The sequence below is a fragment of the Acyrthosiphon pisum genome, chromosome A1, assembly GCF_005508785.2.
Source record: "Acyrthosiphon pisum isolate AL4f chromosome A1, pea_aphid_22Mar2018_4r6ur, whole genome shotgun sequence".
Lineage (NCBI taxonomy): Eukaryota > Metazoa > Arthropoda > Insecta > Hemiptera > Aphididae > Acyrthosiphon > Acyrthosiphon pisum.
Genome location: NC_042494.1, coordinates 15,117,269 through 15,138,977, shown reverse-complemented (window position 1 = coordinate 15,138,977; position 21,709 = coordinate 15,117,269). Strand labels below are relative to the sequence as shown.

Below are 21,709 nucleotides of genomic sequence, written 5' to 3'. Positions count from 1 at the left end.
GTACATCATCATTGACATATATATAGTTATATAATGTTATATTATAGTATAATGCGATAATAACTATTATTTCATACATAAATGAGGAGTGTGACGTGTAACGCGCGTGTTTCTGGAACATATACACACATACAATATATATATGTCATCATTACGATTAGCTTAATATGGTTTGACTGTTATTACAATTATTAGGTATAGGCACATACCTATAAATATGTACTGTTAATCGTGATAATATATATTATCGTATATATAAATAATATAATAATATGAGAAAACAACTTGGACTAATTTAATAATAATAATAATAATAATAATAATAATGATAATAGTATAAAGTTAACGCTAACGAAAGGAAAAATAAAAAATGCCTTGTGAATATCGTATTATATATAAGATACCCCGGGCCACAATTTTATTATTTTTTATAATAATAATAATAATAATAATACGGAAAAAAAAACTTAAAACAAAAGTACACGCGACATTTTAAGACGGTCAGTAACGTGTGCGTAGTACACAAATATCGTAAAAACGTATACAAAAAATAGGAAAAAAATCATATTTAGCTTTATATCATTTAATAAGGATTTGAGGTGACCATGTAACAGAAAAAAAATATTATTCTAAAAAAATAGTAATTGTAGTCAAAGTACCCGCACACATATATAATATATTTAGGAGTAAACTGCCTAATTATCTCAAGGGGGTAAGGGAGACGAAAAATTAACGTTAAAATCGATATTTTATAGAAGTCAGGCGTATTCGTGACAAATATCAGAATAGTTAAATAAATTATAGGTCCCCGAATCCTCCGTCCCTTATTTGCGCGCTCATGTACCTATATATATATATATTATATATTATCGCTGAACGACGAACGGGTAAGTTATCAGTCTTGGGAACAAAAATTATAATAATAATAATAATTAATAAACGTAATATGATGAAGGTATACTGTCGCGCGTATAGACGAGAAGAGTAAAAAGAAAACCGTAATAACACGACGTATTCGAGTAAAAATAATAATTATATTGATGAACATAATATAACCTATAATAATATTATATTATATTATATTATATTATACCTAATATATTATTACATAGTGATCGAGCCCAGGGCATAACTGTTTTCATTGAACTATTATTAAAAATGTTACATTATATTATTATTATGCGTATGACTATGAGTAATTTTTTTTTCATATATGTTAATTATTGTAAATATAATATTATCCTAGCACACTCGAAAAACTGTTCAACTATTTTCAAAATTAAAAAAAAAATAATAATAATAATTGTAAAACATAATATTATTATAAAACAAAAGACTAGTACATAGTTTATAGATTCTTTTCGCGCACACAGATATGATATAGGTACACATCTGAACGAAAAAAACCCTCAAAACTTAAACATTTAGTTAACTCGTGAAAAAAAAAACCGGCAAAAATCAAATAAATCAAATTTAACACACTGTGTATATAATATTATTTTATATTTTATATGTAGTAAAAATGACTTTTTTCAACCTGAAACCTTATCCGTTCTATTTTATTTTATTATATTAAATTATAATGTATTATGCGTAGTATATTATTAGTAGTATTAGTAGTAGTAGTAGTAGTAGTAGTAATAGTGAAAAAATCGAATAAAAAATAATATTAGAGTTATATCGTAATAATATAATAATTTATATTATTGTTTAAATCTACAATGCCATTTTTTAAACGCGCCTATTGTATGATAAACACGCTTTTTGTTTCTGTATATTATATTATAATAATTATTGTCGCACATATTTCATATGTGCGTCTGTACCGGTTTAAATCTATAGAAAATATTATATAATATACGTATCCCCTGCGCGAATGTGTGTGTGTCTGTGTGTGTGTTTGTGTATCTATATAATATATTACAGTCGACTCTAGTCGGTAACTTGAACCTTAAAAAATTCTCTTCCAAGCGTCATAATAATAGGTACTTATAACATATATTAGGTTTTCTTATGTATATCGAGATTTTTAATAACGCGAATATTTTTTTCTCCCCCACGAACTTTAAGCTACCGAAAGTCGACTGTATCATGATTTGCTTATAACTGTCTGTCTGCATGTATGATGTGATAGGGGTTATTGCGATCTGTCTGTGTGTGTGTGAGTGGGTGTGTGTGTGTGGGTGGTAGTTGCGGTGGACTTTCGCGACCCGCGTCCGCTTGTGTACTGAAAATGCATTTGAAACTTGCGCGCGATAGGGGGGCGGGCCGAAAAACGCGCCGAAATCCGATTATATGCAGACTGCCGGCGAATCGTTGTAAGTCTTTGCGATTTTTCACCGCCCGCTAAGTTCGGCGCGTATATAATAAATATGTATAATGTGTGTTTTCTTTTTGTTGCTAATATTGTGTCGTGTAACGTATAATAATAATAATAATAATAATATTATATTATAGTATAAACTGTTGCTGTGTGATGTATATAATTCAATATATATATTATATATAGTCTGTGTGTCTGTCTGTTCTAAATATCCGTTTGTGTGTGTGTATGCGTGTGTGTGTGTACCGAGGGTTGTTTGTATATACGGATGAATATGCGGCGTGGAAAATAAAATATACACGAGCGTAATATTATTATGTCGACGGAAGAAGTATAAAACATTAATTCGTCCGAAACGTGCGGCGAACGAAAACGAAACAAATGGAACGAAAAAAAATTTCAAATTATATATTATTGGTCCGTATGCGGAGACCGTATATACATAATATATATATATATTATGATGTGTGCGATGTCCTTCGAGTGTCGTATATAAGTTTTGCGCCTGTGTGTCTATTTATATATATATATATATATATATAATATAATATAATATGTAAGTATACTCTATAAATGATATTATATATATATTATATGTATGTGATGATGTGTGATGTATATAATATGTGTGTATATATTGTATTCGATTGTAAAACATATATATCGATGTCTGTACTTATATTATTTGAGTATGTGTATGACTGTGTGAGTGTGTGTGTGTACATAATATGCACGTGTGTATGTATATATCATCGTGTATATAGTCTGTATATAGGAATATATATATATATAATTTATTATATATATATATTATATAATATGCTGCGAGTTGTAAACTGTCTGTAAACTGATTGTATTCTGAATATTATATTTTGTTATTGAAAATATGGTCTGTCTGTCGGCGGAGGTACCGCTAGCGGATGGGGAAAACTAAACGTTGATAATAATATTATATATTATAATAATGAGTAATGACAATGATAAAATAATAACGACGAAATTATAATATTATAAGAACTATTAAAATAATATATATGATCCTTTTATTTTTAATTTATTTGACTAGGAGAAACTCACCACACCAAAAAAAAAAAAAATAATAATAATAAAATAAATAAAATAAAATAAAATAAAATAAACTAAAAAATAAAAATTACGCTAGATTAATAATTGGAATAATGTGAGATCACGTGAGTGGGGGGGAGGGGAGGAAGTATTTGAACGCCTTAGCAGGCAGATTATTTTTGTTTAAATTTTTTTTGTTTGTTATCAAGTGCTATAAAATTGTGAAATAACAATATAACCTAACCTAAACATTGATGTAAAATTAAAAATAATAATAGGTACATAATAATCATAATGACAATAATGATAATAATAATAATAATAATAATAATAATAATAATAATAATGATCATATTAATAAAATGGGTACCCCGTGTGAATAAAATGTAGTTTTTAACAATCAATTAATATATATAAATAATATGTTGTGTACATTAACTGACCCATCGTTGGGGCAATAATATCTCTACTATACATCGTAATATTGTTTTTCTTTTATAAATAAAAAATTGGTGGGTCTCTTGTTCCCTATATACATTTAGACTATTCCATATACATATATATAATTTCAATATTTAAGCGATTATAATTTTTCTTTTTAAAATATATATATAATTATATAAAAATAAAATAAGTAAAGATAAATTCAAATTTTTTGTACAACATAATATTATTATTTTCCTTTGTACAAAGAGACCGCCCTTATGTTTTATAAAAATATTTGGAAACCAAAAAGTAAAACATAATGAATGTTATAAAATTTGTTTTCAAAATGACTGTACACAACAATGCATATATAGAATATTATAATATAACCCATCACAAAAACTCAATGTTTTGAGCTTTCGTTTTTGTTTTCGTTTTTCTCATTGAAAACGATAATAATAATAATTAAATTTTTTTTAAAAAAAGCACAGTTTACAGACGCGATGTCGAATGCGTGTATATAATGTAGTAGGTATTATATATATTATGCGTACATATATATATGATGTATACATAATTATATACCGTTTATTCGAGCTGTTCGAGGAAGTTCGGAGACCTGAAGTACTCCGGCACGGTGTCGTCCATGCGAGAGATGACCTTGTATATAGACTTTTTCCACGATTGTTCCGTGTCCTTTCCGTTCTGGATGGCCACGAAAAATTCGCGTAACGTCTGCTGGACCACATACTCGAAATTGCTAGGTGCCTATTGGACAAAAACATAAAAAAGGAAAATTAAAAATTGGGAACCACATGCCAAACACGATAAACATATAAACATATTATTATATATTATACTATTTCTACGATTAGGTTTGACTGGTCGAGCGATATGCCTGTATACCTTCGAGGTTTAAAAGAAATAATTAGAATTTTAAAACTATTGTACCGGAAAATTATGGTATATAAATGAATGAACTCGTATAATAATAAAAATAATAATGTTGTACGCGATTACAATTAATCCATTCGATTTTATTCAAATTCAGTCCCCTATATTCGAATATTATGATATAATAATAATATTATAAGTATGGTAAATTTCTAAATGTATCATCATCAAGCCTGACAATAATTGCATTAATTAATAATTATAATTAAAATAATTAGTAATTATATTATTATAATGTTATGATCGTCAAAAAATGATCGCGAGAGTCAAAAGAAAAAAAATGTCCGGTATTATTACCGGTTCAGGTATACCGCAATATATACACTCGTTTTTGTGGTGCTGGCAGAGGCATACCTCAATGTGGTTGTTGCGGTTGTAGTGCAAGTTGAGGACCCTGTAGATCTCGCTGTCCTTGTTGACGTGTATGTCCTCAGATCTCTGCAAACCCTCGCTAACGGCTTGCCGTGCGTATTTTTCCATCTGAATGTAATAGAACTCTCTGCACAAAAAAAGGACACGATTAATAAAATAATATCGTTATCGTACGATAAAAAAATAATTATTAAAACGGGTTGGTTACGTATAATATGATATTATTATTTATCAATATTATATGACGTATAATTGGCACACTCGTCTCGAGCACGCATCGGAAACATCGCGCCGGAGTGCATAATATAATAATATTTCTATAATATCATCGTCGTCGTCGTTATTATTATTTCGAACGTTGTACGATGTGTTGCGGTGAAAAGACTACGCGGGCGCCAGAGAGTTGTATACAATAAATTAATATAATATTCTACTATACTATACAGCCATATTATATAGGTGCGCGCATACGATTACGTTGATAATAATAATAATAATAATAATAATAATATTGAAATCAGCGGATCGAGTCGATTCGAGTGCGGTGCACACACCGCGGCGCACAATACGTCGTACATTAAGCATTGCGCTTTTCCGAAATACACTCGCACTCGATATATCATATTATATTATGTAATGTTGTGTGTGTGCGCATAATAGACACGTGCGCGTAATGATAATAATAATAATATAACATGTACGAAGGCAGGTAGGCATATATAATGGCGAAGAATGGCTCCGCTGCTCGAAGACGGACGGGTATACGCCTGAACGAAAGTATCGTGTATGCGAATCACGAGTAGGTATATACCTACTATAATATAATAATAATAAACACGATGATGGTAATAATTTAATATGATATTGCGGCGGTACATATTATTATTATGTACTAAATATGGATAAACGGACGACGGAGGTGAAAAGCCAATCATTTCTATATGTGGGGGCGGGGTAGATGCTTGTGCGTTAAAACAAATTCACCGTTTTCACATCATGCGCCGCCGAGATATATAATAATATTATGTGCGATATACATTATTATTACGAGTGTGTACGATTTTACCCCTAGCTCGGCGTATATATTGTAAGTACGTAGGTATATCGAGAAAAATCGCGAAAGCGGCCATGTGCGTATACTTTTTGACAAAGCTGTGCAGGTTAACGATATTTTTTCAACGAAGGGTCAGAATAAAATTTGGTGGATTAGATTTTTAAGATTTAGAATTTTAAGTTCTATAATGGTTTGCTATTTTTTTAACTCTACAGAGTTGAGAGTCATAAAAATCTACAATAAACTTACTGGCTTGCAGACTTAAGTTAATTTTGTTTTAACATTATATAAATAGTCAATAGATAGTTTAAAATACATGCCCGTAAGTAATAAAAAATAAATTAGACAATTTTGGCCAACAAGAAGTAAATTTAATAATTACGTTTTTAATTTCTCATTATGTATCATAGATAATTATTTATAATTAAACATAACTTTTGAAGTTGATTGAAAGTAATTCGTTATATTTATTAAAAGTAAATATCAATGATGATAAAAAGTTAAGATAATACAAATTAAATACAAATACGTAAGTTAAAACTGCCTTGACTTTTAACTTAAACTCTCAACTCGTTTATGCCCAGCATTGCCTTTTGACTTATCCATGCGTTACAAACGGCGTTATAATGACTATTACTATTATTTATTTTTTAGTTTTCACGCGAGTTTCGCGATCAAGTCTGTTGCAGGTTGGAAGCGTTATTTTGCCCCCTTGTCGTATTCGAAACGTCGCACGCTTTATAATATATTTATAACATAATATTATTATAATATACCGTCGTCGTAGTAAATTGTATATTATAATGATACTTGTCTCGTTCGCGACGTCACTATATCTGCAGCAGCGTGTGTATAATACGCATATTATTATATTGTAAACACAACCTGAACTATATGGGTATACCAACCATTATATACACACGTACCTACGTTTAATATAAGAAATAGACGCGCACGACCATATTATATGCAACACGCGAGCTTTGCGCGTTAATTAGGCGACCGATTCAAAAGAAATATATTATATAAAAATGTTAAATAAAGCGTTAAAATTCATCTCTAACCCATCCCGTATCGCATATTATGTACCTGGCAAGGAAACAAGACACAAACGAGATTATAATATTATAATATAAATTGTGGTTATAATATACGTATATCGCGCGTTTCGTTATTTTTTCGCCGACGATATTTTTCGCGGCAGCTCCCGTCAATCGAATAATCACAACAGTAGTAATAAGCAAATACAATGCAATATTATTATATTGTGTGCAGTAAGTGTGATCGCACTAACACACGGCGCGCGTGTTTTAATATATACACGGAATTAAAATAATATAATATATTATAATTATTTACGTATTATGTAGGGGGGTGGATGGGAGGGGAAACACTTAAAGCAGGTGCTTTACAAAAAAATAAATATATATTTTTTAAAAATGGGACGTGGCCCGCATGCGGTGGCGAAAAGAAAGCTGGAATTAATTTAACACCCACATGGTTCGGATGAATTACTTTTCTTCGTGTTTTATGAACCGTGCGCGTTTATATATGTATACGATAGAGGTATAAGGTTTTAAAAAAATTCACGTTTCGATTCAAAAATAATGTCATGACGACAATCCTCCTCCGAATAATTACTACATTACCAATTACTAATTAGTATATTTTATTATAACGTTATACGAGATATTGTGCAGAAAGTTGCGGTGCTTACCTGAAGTTTGAGAACCACTTGACTAGTTGTGCGGTGTTGTTCTTGTTGAACTTGATGTCGGGGAAGTACATCTTCAGGATGGCCGAGCTGGGGTACCGGACCCAGAAGAACATCAGCTTGGCTTTTCGCAAGTGCATCGGAGTCAGGGTTGACGAGTAAACATAACAGTTAGGGAAAAATCGTATTCTATTTTTTTCAGTGTATTATAATAATCATAATACAAGTCATAATATATCAATTTATAATCGATACATAATAATAATATTATAATATTATATATTTCGTTACAGTGTTACACTGACGGATAATCGTCGTTACTCATTATTATTATTATTATTATTTAATTATTTTCGTTATCGTCTGGCATAGACCTATACACGCACGTTCACATTTAAAACGGTATCGTTTTCAAATCTTATCGACGGTTAATTCGATTAATCATGAAAGTTTGGTTTCTTTTGTAGGTCTTCCGCGCGTGTTTGTGTAATACATTTTCCTGGGGCTTCCCCGTGGCCACCGCGTCCCGAAAACCTCCCCGTATAGGTACGTCGTAAGTGTCGGGTTCCCCGTAGTTTTTACCCGCCTTTTTTCTGAATGTTTTGCTTCTCGGGACGATAAATATATATATTATATTGATTCGAGACAGATTCACCGAAAAACAATGAGCGGGAAGTATATAGTATAGTATTATTTTATAATAATATATTATCAAGACGTGGTGCGCATATTCGTGGCAATAGAGATAGGGCAAGAGAACCCCCATATCGTTAAAGAACTAACGATCGTTTTTTTTTTTTTTTTAATGTCTGACATAAAAGCATTTATTGGAAATCCCGCGATAATTCGTCGCGAACACGCAAATTGCGTCGTCCCCCCGACAACTTCTTACGGAATATATTATATCATAATGTACGCGATTAAATATTATATTACCCAAGTTTAGGTAAATAAAATATGAATGACGTACACCGTAAATACCTAATAATAATAATAATAATAATATTTAGAGCATAAACGAAATAACCTAAAAATATATTATATTTCATTATTATATACATCGTTACCAATAAATGTTATATAAGTTTTTTTTTTGTATAAAAAGGATATTATAGGCGACATGCCGTCGTACGGTCCGTCTCCGGAATTGCACTCGGATATGCGGTCGACGCTGTCGTTACCGCCGTTGCCCATGGACATGTCCATCCGGGCTTTCATGCTCATCAGGTCCGGTGACGAGTTGTGGTGCTGCGCGGCGGCTAGCAAGGCGGGGTGGAGCAGCGACCCGTGGTGGTGCTGCGGCGGCGGTGGTGGCGGCGAGTCGGACATTCCGGGTGGGCTGGACGACGGGATGTGGTGCGGCACGCCCTGGTGTTGGCTGGTGTAGAACGGGCTGTAAGGGCTGAACACTTGTGACTCGTGCAGACTGGGGTTGGGTATGGCCACCGATGTGGGCAGCGACACCGGCAGCAAGGGCATCGGGGGCGGCGGCGGCGGCTGAGGTGCGGCTGGCGCGATCGACGGTGATTGCTGTTGCTGCTGGTGGAACGGCCGCTGTTGGGACGGCGGCGGCGGAGGGGGTGAGTCGCCGGCCGCGGGTTGCATAACTGCAGCGGACTGCTGCATGGCCTGCGCGCCGCCGACCGGTTGCTGCGCCCTTCCGTCCAACGATTGCATAGGATTTCCGCCGCTATTACTGTTACTGTTGGTGTTGTTGTTGTTGTTGTTGCTGCTGCTGCTGCTGTTGTTGTTGTTCGCCGAGTCCTGGGTGAGTATGCGGTTTATGGCGCGAGGGGTGATCCGGGTGTCGGTCACCTTGTGTCGTTTCTTTTTGGGTATCACAACCAGGCTGAGCGCCTCGTTCTGTTCGGGTGCCGGTTCGCGTTCCATGCAGAACGGGTTCAGGTGAGACGGCAGCCCGCTCATGGACGAGTATAGGGCAGCCGCTGCTGCCGCGTTGCTAAGGCCCGCCGAGCCGTGCAATTTTGGCGCAAACATTTGGGCGCCCCGGACGTGCCCGAGCGCTGCGGCAGCCGCGACAGCGTCCGCGCCGTTGTACAGGCCGGCGCCGGCGCCGCATGTCGTGTTGACCAGACCGTTTCTCATCTCGGCTGGTCCATTGCTGGGCATCTGCAGCAGACCGTTACCGCCTCCGCCGATCGTCACGCCGTTACCGCCTCCTGTCACCGGCACCTGGCTCGCGCTACCGTAACCAGCGCTGCCAACGCCGTTCATCATCTTCGATAGGCCGTTGACCAAACCGGAGTTACGGTCGGCACCGTGGCTTCCGCGGTCGATGACTTTGGTCCGGGGTGACTTGCGGTCGACGTCTTTGGTCATCAGCTGCATGTCCGCTGCGTCGGCCGACTTGGACGATTTGCGCTGTTGTTGCTGTTGTTGCTGTTGCTGCGTGAACTTGGCCATGATCGTGTCGATAAGCCCGGTCAGCGTGGTGGATATCTCAGACTTGAGTGCTTCCGCCAACAGGTCGAGGTCCGGGAATGGTGGCGTGGTGGGTGGCTGACGGCCGGACCCGGGCACCGCAGCAATCTTTTCGGGCGTCTCGGCCGAGGCGGCTTTCTGCGGGTGCATAGGTGCTGGCACGTTCATCTGGTGGTTGACGTGATGTTGATGGTGGTGTTGCTGTTGTTGCTGTTGCTGCTGCTGCTGTTGCTGCTGTTGCTGTTGCTGTAGTTGCTGTTGCTGTTGTTGATGTTGTTGTTGTTGCTGTTGAAGTTGTTGTTGTTGTTGCTGCTGTTGTTGATGTAGTTGCTGTTCGGCCGCGATCGCGGCTTCCTTGGCTAGCCTCGCTTCCTGTTCCATGAACAGTTTGTGACCAACTCCTTGCAGGTACATGGCCGCTGCGTTGTTGATGGCGTGGTGCTGGCTGTGAGTGTTGTGCTGTTCTTGGAGCACTTGCTGCTGGAGCAATGTCAGCGCCCCGTTGAATGACGGGTGTATGGGCATGTGCGTCTGCGGCAGAAATTTGACCATTTTCGAGTAGTTTGGGTTGATCTGTTGAGCCGACGAGGGCATCATCGGCAGCGGCGTAGTGCATTTCGGGGCAATCGGTGGACTCTGCCTTGCCGCCGACATTTCGGTTTGTTCCTGTTCGGCGTCGCTGCCGTCCTCGGGCTCGTCGTCGTTGTCCATTCTGGTGCACAGCTGCACGTACTTGTGTTGCATTTCCGCCAACTGTTCCTGCATGGTGCGCAGTTGGTCCTTCAATACGTTTTTCTCGTCCATTTTCTGTCTAAGTTCATTAGGACTAAGATCTTCGTCGTCGTCGTCGTTGTCATCGTCGTCCACGTCCATCGTGTTGTACCGCTCGCTGTTGTCGTGCTGTTGCGGGTGGTACAACTTGCGTTTTTTGCAGCCGTTGACCTGGACCGGCAACGAAGGGCTGGACCTCATCGTGGAAACGATATTTTCAACCCTAGCTTTTTTCAACTCGTTTTGTTCGACTTTCACCTCGAAGTCTTTGCTGTGCTCTTCGGTCGCGATTTCTTTAGTGTCGGACACGGGCGAGCCCAGAGACCTCTCGGAATCGGTACCGTCGTTCATGTCGTCCGCGTCGTGATCATTGGTCACCGCGTTATTGTTATTGTTGTTGTTAATAAAATTGTTCACTGCGCTTACCTCGGATGGATCGACAGGCTTGCCACTGCAGTTGTCGACGATGTCCGCGGCGACCAAATTTTTGGCGGCGTTGGTGGCAGCGCACTCGTCCGCGCCACTGATGTCGTTCTTATTGCTGTTGATATTGTTGTTGTTGTTCATAATACTGTTGTCCGGCGACGACGGGTCGTCGGAATTTCGGAACTCCTGTTCCAGTGCGAGCAGCTCCTTTTTTCTGCCCTGCAGTATGTCGCGGAGCATATTGTGATGGGCCAACTCGCTGTTGGGCCCGGCGGCCGGCGAACCGGGCAGACCGGGTAGCGGTTGTGTCAAACAATCGGACGAATCCATGGTCACCATTTCTTCTTTGACTTGACGGCCGATGAACTCGTTTAGCATTTTACCGGGCGCGAAGCCCTGGTTGAAAAAGTACTGCTGGTGGCCTTGGCCGAAAAATGCTCCGTAGAAGCTAGCAGCCTGATTGAGCAGTGGTGCCGAGGACACGATCGGTCGAGAACTGAAATTCGGTATAGACGAGTAGCTGTTACGCGGCTCGCCGGCATCCACGCGCTGTCTGCTCCGCTTCGCCTTGTTCTTCAACAGTTTGTCGGCCGAACCGTCCAACGGATCACCCCCACCACCGATGCCGCCGCCGCCGACGAAACACTCTGCGCCCCCCGCCACCGCCGTCGTTCCGTGGTTGCCGCCGTCCTCCTCAGATGACATAGCCGGCTCCGATTGGCGGTCCCCTTCCTTCGCGCATCAACCGGATCACCTGCACACACACACGCACAACGCAAACGATTAATACACATATAATAATAATAATAATAATAATATACAACAACTGTTTTTTCCCTTTCCCCCACCCCGATTATTCGACTACCCGCGACGACGCCACTGCCGCCGTTATAATATAATATTATATTATTGCCGCCGCCGCCGCCACTCACCTACAATCGCTACTATGTACTCGTATACACATACACACACGCACACTCGAACATTTATACTTAAACTTATATGCATTTGAGTCTGTGTGAGTGTGTGTGAGCACAATAAATACTGCAGTATACAACACTCTGTAATATACGTGTATATACAATACCCTGCGGCTCGTGCCTTATGTCAAAAACCTAATGCATCTGCTCCTTCCGACCCGCGTACACGGCAATTATATATATATATATATACGACTATTATTAATGCGCCCACAACGACGTACTTAATCAAATCAAATACGATGATAATATTATACGCTCGATCCCAATCAATATAAGTCTCGAGCGACCGGAACTATATTATATAAATAACTATGGTATAATATGTAATAGGTAGGCATCGTGGAGTCTCAAAACAGTACCTCTTAGTACCTCTACTAAACAAATGCCGTCTATCGATTCGTATATATCGTATACGAATAACAACGATAATAACGGCAACAAGTTTTTTATTCAATTGATCGATAGATCGACGTTTTCGAATGTAGGTACTATTAGAGGCCCCTATATAATAATATAATGTATAAAAAATCATCGCCAACCAAAATTAGTCATAAGCAATATTTTACCTTCATTTGAAAACCATCATGCTTTTCAGCCGCGGTTCCTCCATATTAAACGTAAGAAATCTAGTACGCTCGTACCTATATCTGAAATCCTTTATGTTCTGTCGAACGACGATATCATTTTACGCCACATATTTTTTTTCTAACATTAAAAACAAATATAATATAATATACATATATTACCTAAGTGTGTACAACCAAATCATAGTGTGTGTTTTAATAGTGTATTAGGTTAATATAATTGTTTACTATATGTATTTAATTAACGCGGTCGTGTGTGTGCATACACACACACTCATAGGAAACGTATTTCAAAAATTATTTCCCGATTAGTTCATAAATCAAACTACTGCGTTTACACGCTGCATACTTTTCTTGACTTCAATTTGTATAGTAAGTTTGCGCCAGCTGCAGAGCTATTTAACTATACTTTTACAAATATTTAATATTAATATTCAGTAATTGGGCTACGTGTACCTATAATTGCTTCGGTGTCATGAATTATTTCTATATACAATTATTAGTGACGAAGTTTTTTTTACGTTATTTAATGTTTTTGTGACTAGTGGATTTGCATGCGTTATTATAACTCGGGATTTTAATAATATTAATAATTAACAATATACATAGGTATTGGTACCTACATGTTCTGCGCATAGATGTCGATAATTCGTGATACCTTATATATGTATATATAATATGCCCATGAACATAAACGTTAGGTATACATTTATTATATTATATGCCTTTCCACTAGTTATTTTGCTATTTAAATACTGTCGATTATTTAAATCGATTACATACAAGAATAAAAAAGAAAAATCGGATAATGTATCGCGAATTAGTATTTAATTTGGTCGCTCAAAGAAGAAACGTCGAAATCAGAATCAGAATGATGTATATCAATAATAGGTTTTGATTAATACTAAACTGCCACATAGACTTGATGATGAGAGTATGAGACACATCTGTTTATTGTCTCATCAAATCGTAAACGGTAAACGTTTTATTTTTGTTATTGTTAAACTAAACGCTAAATACGTGTTCGTAATACTATATAATATAATGTTATATTATGTACTAATATTATTGTCACTATATTGACCACAATCGCGGTCTTGAGCGTTCGATACGACCCTGGGTCTTGGTTAGTTATTATTAATATATAAATATTAAACAATTTTTGGAAACTATATTAATAGTAAATGTAATACAAGTTATAAAATATACCTAACACAATAATAAATCGTAAGTCTACGCTTATTGAACAGTCGCAAAAGAATAAAACCATTTTTTGTGCTACGCGGTACTAAAGTCGTCCCACTCCTCTCCTGAAGTTGTTTCAAAATCACGGCTGTGCACCCAATTTTTAATATGGATATATAATATATTCTAAACTGCACGTTGATAACTGATTAAATATTTCATAGATACACTTTCGACTTTCGAATTTAAAATATATTATATTATATTATATTATAATATTATTACATCAACAATATGTTGTGTTGACGTCTGACTCGCACTTCGGATAGACCTAAACCGCAGAATGTATGCTGCCTATTTGTGTATTACATTTTTTAAACAGCCCAACACAATAGACGTGTTTTTTCTGGTTTTAAATGCTTTCGTTATTTTTAATTAAAGCAAGTTTGCAGTTTGTTTGGTTAAACGGAACAAACCAATGAGATACTCTGCAGTTACGTATATAATACCTATGACATTATAATTATTAATAATTACATATACCATTTATATACTTGAATGATACCATATCTCTATACATTTCTGCCGGTGAGAGCGACTACGATACACCCGATATCCGCGATATTTTTGTTGAACTCGACGACGACGATTCCGTTTGGTTTATCGACAAACAGTTTTATATTATTGCCGTCTGATTTATAGTACCCACCTAAGTGAATCGCATTGGATTGTAGGCACAACTGCTGTAGTCGTGTCACGTAAGTTTCAGCAATTGGTGTGTTATTATAAGTGCTGTGTGTGTTTTATTCTCATAAATAATGTTTTATGAATAATTGAATCTACAATATCGCATACACGGCGCTTATACGTAACAAAATTATCGATATATATACACAATACACATAGTTATGCGAAATATATTTCAACTATAACGCAACACAAAATAAAAACATAATATAGGAAAATTTAAATGTGATTGCAATTATCATGTTTTCAAAAATTATTTAGTTGTAAAAAGAATTAACGAACTATGATCTTAGAATATTGGACAATACGCAGCAATATAAAAACGATACAAGTATATGACTAAATATTGTGCTAAAACTTTAAACACATCATAAATCTCAAAGTCCAAAACTACGAATTACACTTAAAATATCTTTTAAAAATAAAATATAATAATTCGTTTGAACAAAAAAGTTTTGACAAGATTTTCAATAGTATAGGTATGTTTTAAAAAAAATGTTACAGCTAATGATATTTTTGAATTGCAGGTAGATAAAGGTGAGTCGTTAGTATATTTTATTTGTGTATGAGTGAGATTGGATTACACTTTGACTTATTGGCCGAACTGCCAAGTTTACGTGAAAAGTTAATGTTTACAATTCTAAATTTATAGGGACCTATATACTCACTTAAATAAAAAAGAAATTACCTATAAACTTAGTATATATATGACTAAAGGCAATCTAACGGATCACTCCCTATATAGATATGCATATCATAATATATTATATTAAGCAAATGCCGCGGGATACCTATTTCTTACGCATATACGTCGCAGTCGCAGCAAAACGTATAATATAACTCGCGCACAGTCATATACACAATATTATTAATTATTATGTACTGCTACGGATGTCGGAGAATATAATATTACAGAAGAAAGGAAACCGGTCCGCGGGCAAAAGACGAACGCCAAGAAGCAAAAGCTAAAAAAAATAAATAAAATACCCGCATAAGAAAGAGGGACGGCGACCCCGTCCAGGTGGTGCCTTTGCGGGCTCGTGGGAAAAAACAGTGTCGTACGCGCCAAGACCGCGCGAACCTATATGAATATAATAACGGTTTTTTTTTTCTTTCAACGTCGCGCGTCTTGGCGAGGAAGTCACCGAGGGTTGTTCCGGGCGCGCACAATAGCGAAATATGTCTTTTCGGCAACGACCGTTCGCCACCACCGTATAGGTACCCCCCTCCAACCCCAATATCGACGACTACAATAATAATAGTAATATCTTCAAGACGCGCGAGGCACGCACACACACGAGCATATACACGCACTCACACATACACATGCACACACACACATACATAGGGGCGCGCACCCTTCTAACGGTCGTTTCTCTCCGGTTTTTCTGCGGGCGCTCTTTTGACGCAGGTATACACACAGCACATATGTAATACTTTAATACAAGTAGGTACATTGCGAAACGATCGTTTTTTTTTCTTCACCTCTTCCTCGTTCGGTGCGAGAGGTACACTTATAGTACACACATTTTAATATATTATATACATGTATATATATATATATTTATACAAGACTTGTGTATTATTTCCGTTACGACTTAAGCGCACCGTTTTCTTGCAAACGCTCATGACATAATATGATTGCTTAAGGTCCTAACCCGGCCCGAGTGCGCGCGTAACCGAGTTCACTATATATTTACGTATACGTAAAACTTACAAAAAAGTTAACTGAATTTGGTTTTTTGGGTATAATTTAAGCTAAACTTATATTCTTTCGAGGAGTTTTGTCCGTCGGCACAATCACAATTACTCTAACAAATATATTTTGTAACTGCTGCTTTGATAATCCTCTTTTTGAATGACACCTAGGGTATAATATAATATGTACTATAGTTATCACTTGGGCTTGGATGTCTTTGATCGATATACAAGTATAAAATGTTCACTTTTGATGGTAAATGTTAGGTTCAGAAATAACCAATAAGGTGCAAGATCCCGTGAAACGTAGAAGAGTGCCAAACTGCAAAGGATACGGACCGTCATCGTTGTCAAGAATCATTCATAAAATTATATGCTCCCCGGTCATTTGCAAAAGAGTGTTATCAAAGATGTCTCCTGCAAAAATTGCTGATTTGTCGTATTAAGTAGGAATACCTATACTAAAAAAATCTAAATAATTAACAAAAGTATACTAAGGATGGAACTCTGAATGAGATTAAGTATATTGTTTAAGTTTAAATTGATTTTAAAAAATATAAGTTATAAATTCCGGGAACATTTTGATACTTCGGCGTTACGCATGCATAGGTATATTGTGCCTATTTATACAGATTGGACGCTGGTGCGGGGGAATCGTGAGCGCGCGACTTTCGACTGCTGATCGACGGCGGTGGCGGCGGCGGATCGGGAAAAGGGTTAATTAAAAAATGATTATTAATTATTTGCGCGCACACGCCCACACTCGTATAACGTACACTCGTGTGCGTGTATAAATATTTTGTAGCGCGGGACGGTGCAGTGCAGTGCTGCAGTTCTAGCGGGGTGTACAATGTACATGTATATTATATACATACATATATACGGTGTGCACCGAGTGCAATAAAAGGGCCGTACAAATTCGCTCTTAAAGACTTTTGTCCACTTTCTTTTATTTTTTCTGCGGCTCTTTCGCAGTTTTTAATGAACAACTATGCCAACACGTACACACACACACACGCACGCGTGTATATATATATGCATTTATATGTCGGGTGTACGTGTACACGCACAGGGGCGGGCACGCCGAGAGAAGGGGAAAGGGTTCAAAAAACGTATATATACGCGTCCACACACCCACCAGCGTCGACTTAACCTCTCGCAAGAGCACTCGTTCTCGGTTCTAATTGAACACGACACCATCACTACCGCTCGTAAAAATATAATAAATATACGCATGTGTGCGCGTATAATGATATAATAAAAATAATAATAATAAATATCCGATTGATTTTGCATGTGCACGGATCTGCGAGTAATAAAAATAAATAAAAATAAAACGTATACCTAACCAATTAACATAAAATTAAAAAAGCAAAAATTCCGTCACTCACACCGGAATCGCACTCTCGTCCGGTTTTAATTCGACGTAAGCTTGCGAATTTTTAATTCACGTCGTATTCGCATAATAGGTACACCATAATGATAATATAATACAGCTCGTTCGAAAACTTATTTACACGCACCCAGAGAATATCGTCTAAATACGATTTAATAACTCGAAGATGATGAATTGTTAAACGGCGAGCACTGCAGCAAGATGACGCGTGCTCCGCCAGACGACATAATATTTTCGGCGATAATTGTTTATATTTTTTTTTATGGTACCCGCGAGACCGTTTTATTATTGATGTGTATAATGGGTCTTTCGAGCCGCCGACCGTTTATACCGTCCCTCGTCGCGGACCGCGCGCGCAATAATATTAAACACTATATATACGTATATAATATTATTATTATATAAAACACAACATAACGGAGATTTGCAGCGTGTTGCAGGAGACGTAGTCATGTGAGACGCGAAAGGGTCTTATGAGATCGATTTATTTTTTGCCAAATCATTAAACCCGTTACACCGGTACACCGCGCGGGTCGCACATTTTGTAAGCATTCAATTTTCGGGTTTTTTTGTTTTTTATCATTTATTGGCGATCAATCGACTTCTATTGTCTTCCGTTACAACAGTCTTACTCACATCACAGACCGACAACACGTTACGATCAATATAACACTAACGTATTATATACACGTTTTGAGCCTATTTGCACATCTTGCGAATGAGCCCCCACGAAATAGATTATTCGCCGGCGCACATATCATGACGTGATGCTGGTCGCGGTTTGCTGCTGTTGCTGAATCATGGTGTATTAATTAAAATGCAACTGTTGCTCTCCTCTCGCCCGCGCGCACGCACTTCGACCCGACCATCGTCGTCGTAGTCGGAGGGAATGCCGTGGAATATAATATAATATATAATATAAACGACCGTATAACAATAATAAAACAAAAAACGACCAAGAACAACAACAATAATAATAATATTATAATATATACCTTCTATTCGATAGCTGATATACATTGTATATAATATAATATGTATATGCACCCGCGGAGAGCGCTTTGATGATTATCTTGTCTATATATAATGTAGGTACATATAATATTTTATTTATTTTTATAAAAATATAATAATATGCACAATGGTCGGTGGTATTGCCCTTCACGTCGTGTATTATGTTATATATACCTATAGATGTGTGTGTGTGTATATTCATGCTTCAAGGGATAATTCACAAACTTTACGTTGTTAGGACGGAGCCTTACCTTTTTATTTATTTTTTTTTATTTCATTTATTTATTAATTTTTTCAATGTTTATTGTTTGGGTGAAAAATAAAAAACACACGACTGAAATTACTCTACGCGCAATACTCTTTTGTCCGGAAAGTTCCGGTAGTAGTCAATGACCAAACACACACACATACACACACACACGGACATGGACCGATACGGTCTGTCGATAAGGGAGAGTTTGGTCCACACAGGTAACATATGGCTGCGTGTATATATTCCGACCAGGAAGGAAGTAGATAATTGACAGTGGAGACGGACGCGACGCGTAATAATATCCTACATTTTATACGCCACAGTAAAAATATATTCACGCAAATAAATTAGAATTCGTTACTCTGTCGGGGGCGGGGTGCCTTATTGGTGGGACTCTTATTAGATTGGATTCTGGATAACAACGGAACAACGGAACGTATTTTAAAAACTGAATTCTCACAGTGTGCGCATGTGTGTCCATGGCAACGACGGATAACCGTTGTAGTATACACATTATACACACACACATGTCATCGTAGTCGTTCCGCGGGAACGTGAAAAAATTAAAATACTAAAATTACCACTTCTGTTCACGTGTGTTATTCTACTACGATATCGGATATTATATTATAGGTAGGTAATAGCGCTTTGCACCGATCAACCTGGTCAAAACCGTGTGAGAAAACATTAAACAGTATATTTTAGTGGGCGCGTATATGCACAAATAATATTAATAATATATAAGTCGTTGCACTATGACACCATAATAATATTATATACCGCGTAACTACTGTATAATATTATACGTGTACTACAACACTCCTACTTGTTGTGACCACTCAATTAACGCGCTTGGAGCGGTCCTAAAAAAACCGTCTAATGCGTGTAAGATCAATAGCATTGTTTTTAACTGATGTGGGAATGAGTAAATTGATATTCCACGCTTCCTTTAAGTCGACTAGTGTACCATCGCGTATTATATATATATATTGTGTGTGTAAACGTATAGATACGCCAGCTTATACGCCGAGCAAAAGTTTTATTTGGTTTCATTTTTCATTTATTGTCGTTATAAATATATTAAACTATAGTCAGGCCACCGCGCGCGGGAATGAGGATGACGTAAACGCGTGCAACGTCTGTTACCAATTATCGTATATTTTATTCGAGCCGTGGTGGACAGACGCGCGAATAGATCGACAAACTCCTTTTACAACAATTGACATCGCCGCCATATGGAACTGTCGTAAGTTTACGACCGGTGACATTTTGGTCATTTTGTAGTTAGAATTTAAGAGTAACCACGTGCTTCTTTTTGGAATTTTAATTTGAAATAGTAAAATAAAAATTATTGATTGAATAATTTGTTTTAAGTTTTTATCAAAAAAAAATAACAATTTCAAGATAGTAACGTTATAAAATATTATATGTTATAATAGTATGATATGTACGATGTACCCTAAGCCGGGCTGAGGAATGTTATATTATATGCTATAACATGAAAATTCAATTAGTTAAATTGGTTAATGAAATAATTCAAAAATAACAGTTGTGAAACGTGACAATAGAACAATCGACACGTGTTATAATAAAATTTAAAATTAACGACGAACGAAAGAGAATTTATCGAAACCCCATCGATGGAGGTGGTGATGACGTGATGGTTCGTTTGAGAGAGCTTGCAGCGCAAGGTATAAATATTATCATTACGACGATATATTATAAAGTTGATTATTTTTTTGAAATTATAATTTTTTTCTCCGACAACAGCCACGCGCTGCTGCAGTATAATATAATATAGTGTAATATTAATGCCGGATAATTATTACACCACGGCCTTAAGAAACAGAACGGTGTATGAATTGCGGATTAATGACGATGACGACGGCGACGACGACGACGACGACGAGAATGCAAAGCACAAGTCAAAGGAAAAGAAGGGGTTGTGTTGTAATTATAAAAAGAGGCTCTGGTTTTTTTTTTACTTTTTTTTTATTCCATCCTCGTCCTCTCTTCTTGAACTTGTTTTTCGCCCTCTTTTCGATTCACCCCGTTGATTATAAGTACTTGCGTACGCGCAACGGAGACGGAAAACTACCCGTGTAATGTCTTACTTCTCGTGGACTTTTGCCCTCTCCTCACCCTCTCTCACCACCAACCACCAACACCACCACCACTACCAATCTCACCGCCGTTGTCGTTTGCGTCGCGTTTTAGTGATTTTTTTTTAAAAATGTATATATGCATACAAATATATAAAGAAAGAAAATATGAAATACGTATAAAACAATTTTTTTGTTCG

At 36.9% G+C, this 21,709-nt stretch overlaps 1 protein-coding gene across 4 annotated transcripts in view; it reads right to left on the bottom strand.

The window, feature by feature from the left end:
• Positions 1–4,111: 4,111 nt before the first annotated feature.
• The window catches only part of LOC100160397 (homeobox protein prospero), a 51,416-nt gene continuing 33,818 nt past the window's right edge, over positions 4,112–21,709 (bottom strand). For 3 of the 4 annotated variants that reach the window (XM_016808376.2, XM_016808375.2, XM_029486721.1), the window contains exons 2-5: positions 9,019–12,301; positions 7,912–8,066; positions 5,066–5,267; positions 4,112–4,582 (exon numbers count right to left, since the gene is read on the bottom strand). In XM_016808376.2, coding sequence (XP_016663865.1) covers positions 4,403–4,582; positions 5,066–5,267; positions 7,912–8,066; positions 9,019–12,252 — 3,771 coding nt within the window. In that variant the 5' untranslated portion in view covers positions 12,253–12,301 and the 3' untranslated portion in view covers positions 4,112–4,402. The remainder of the gene's footprint in view (positions 4,583–5,065; positions 5,268–7,911; positions 8,067–9,018; positions 12,302–21,709) is intronic. The other variant, XM_016808377.2, reaches the window with a different exon arrangement.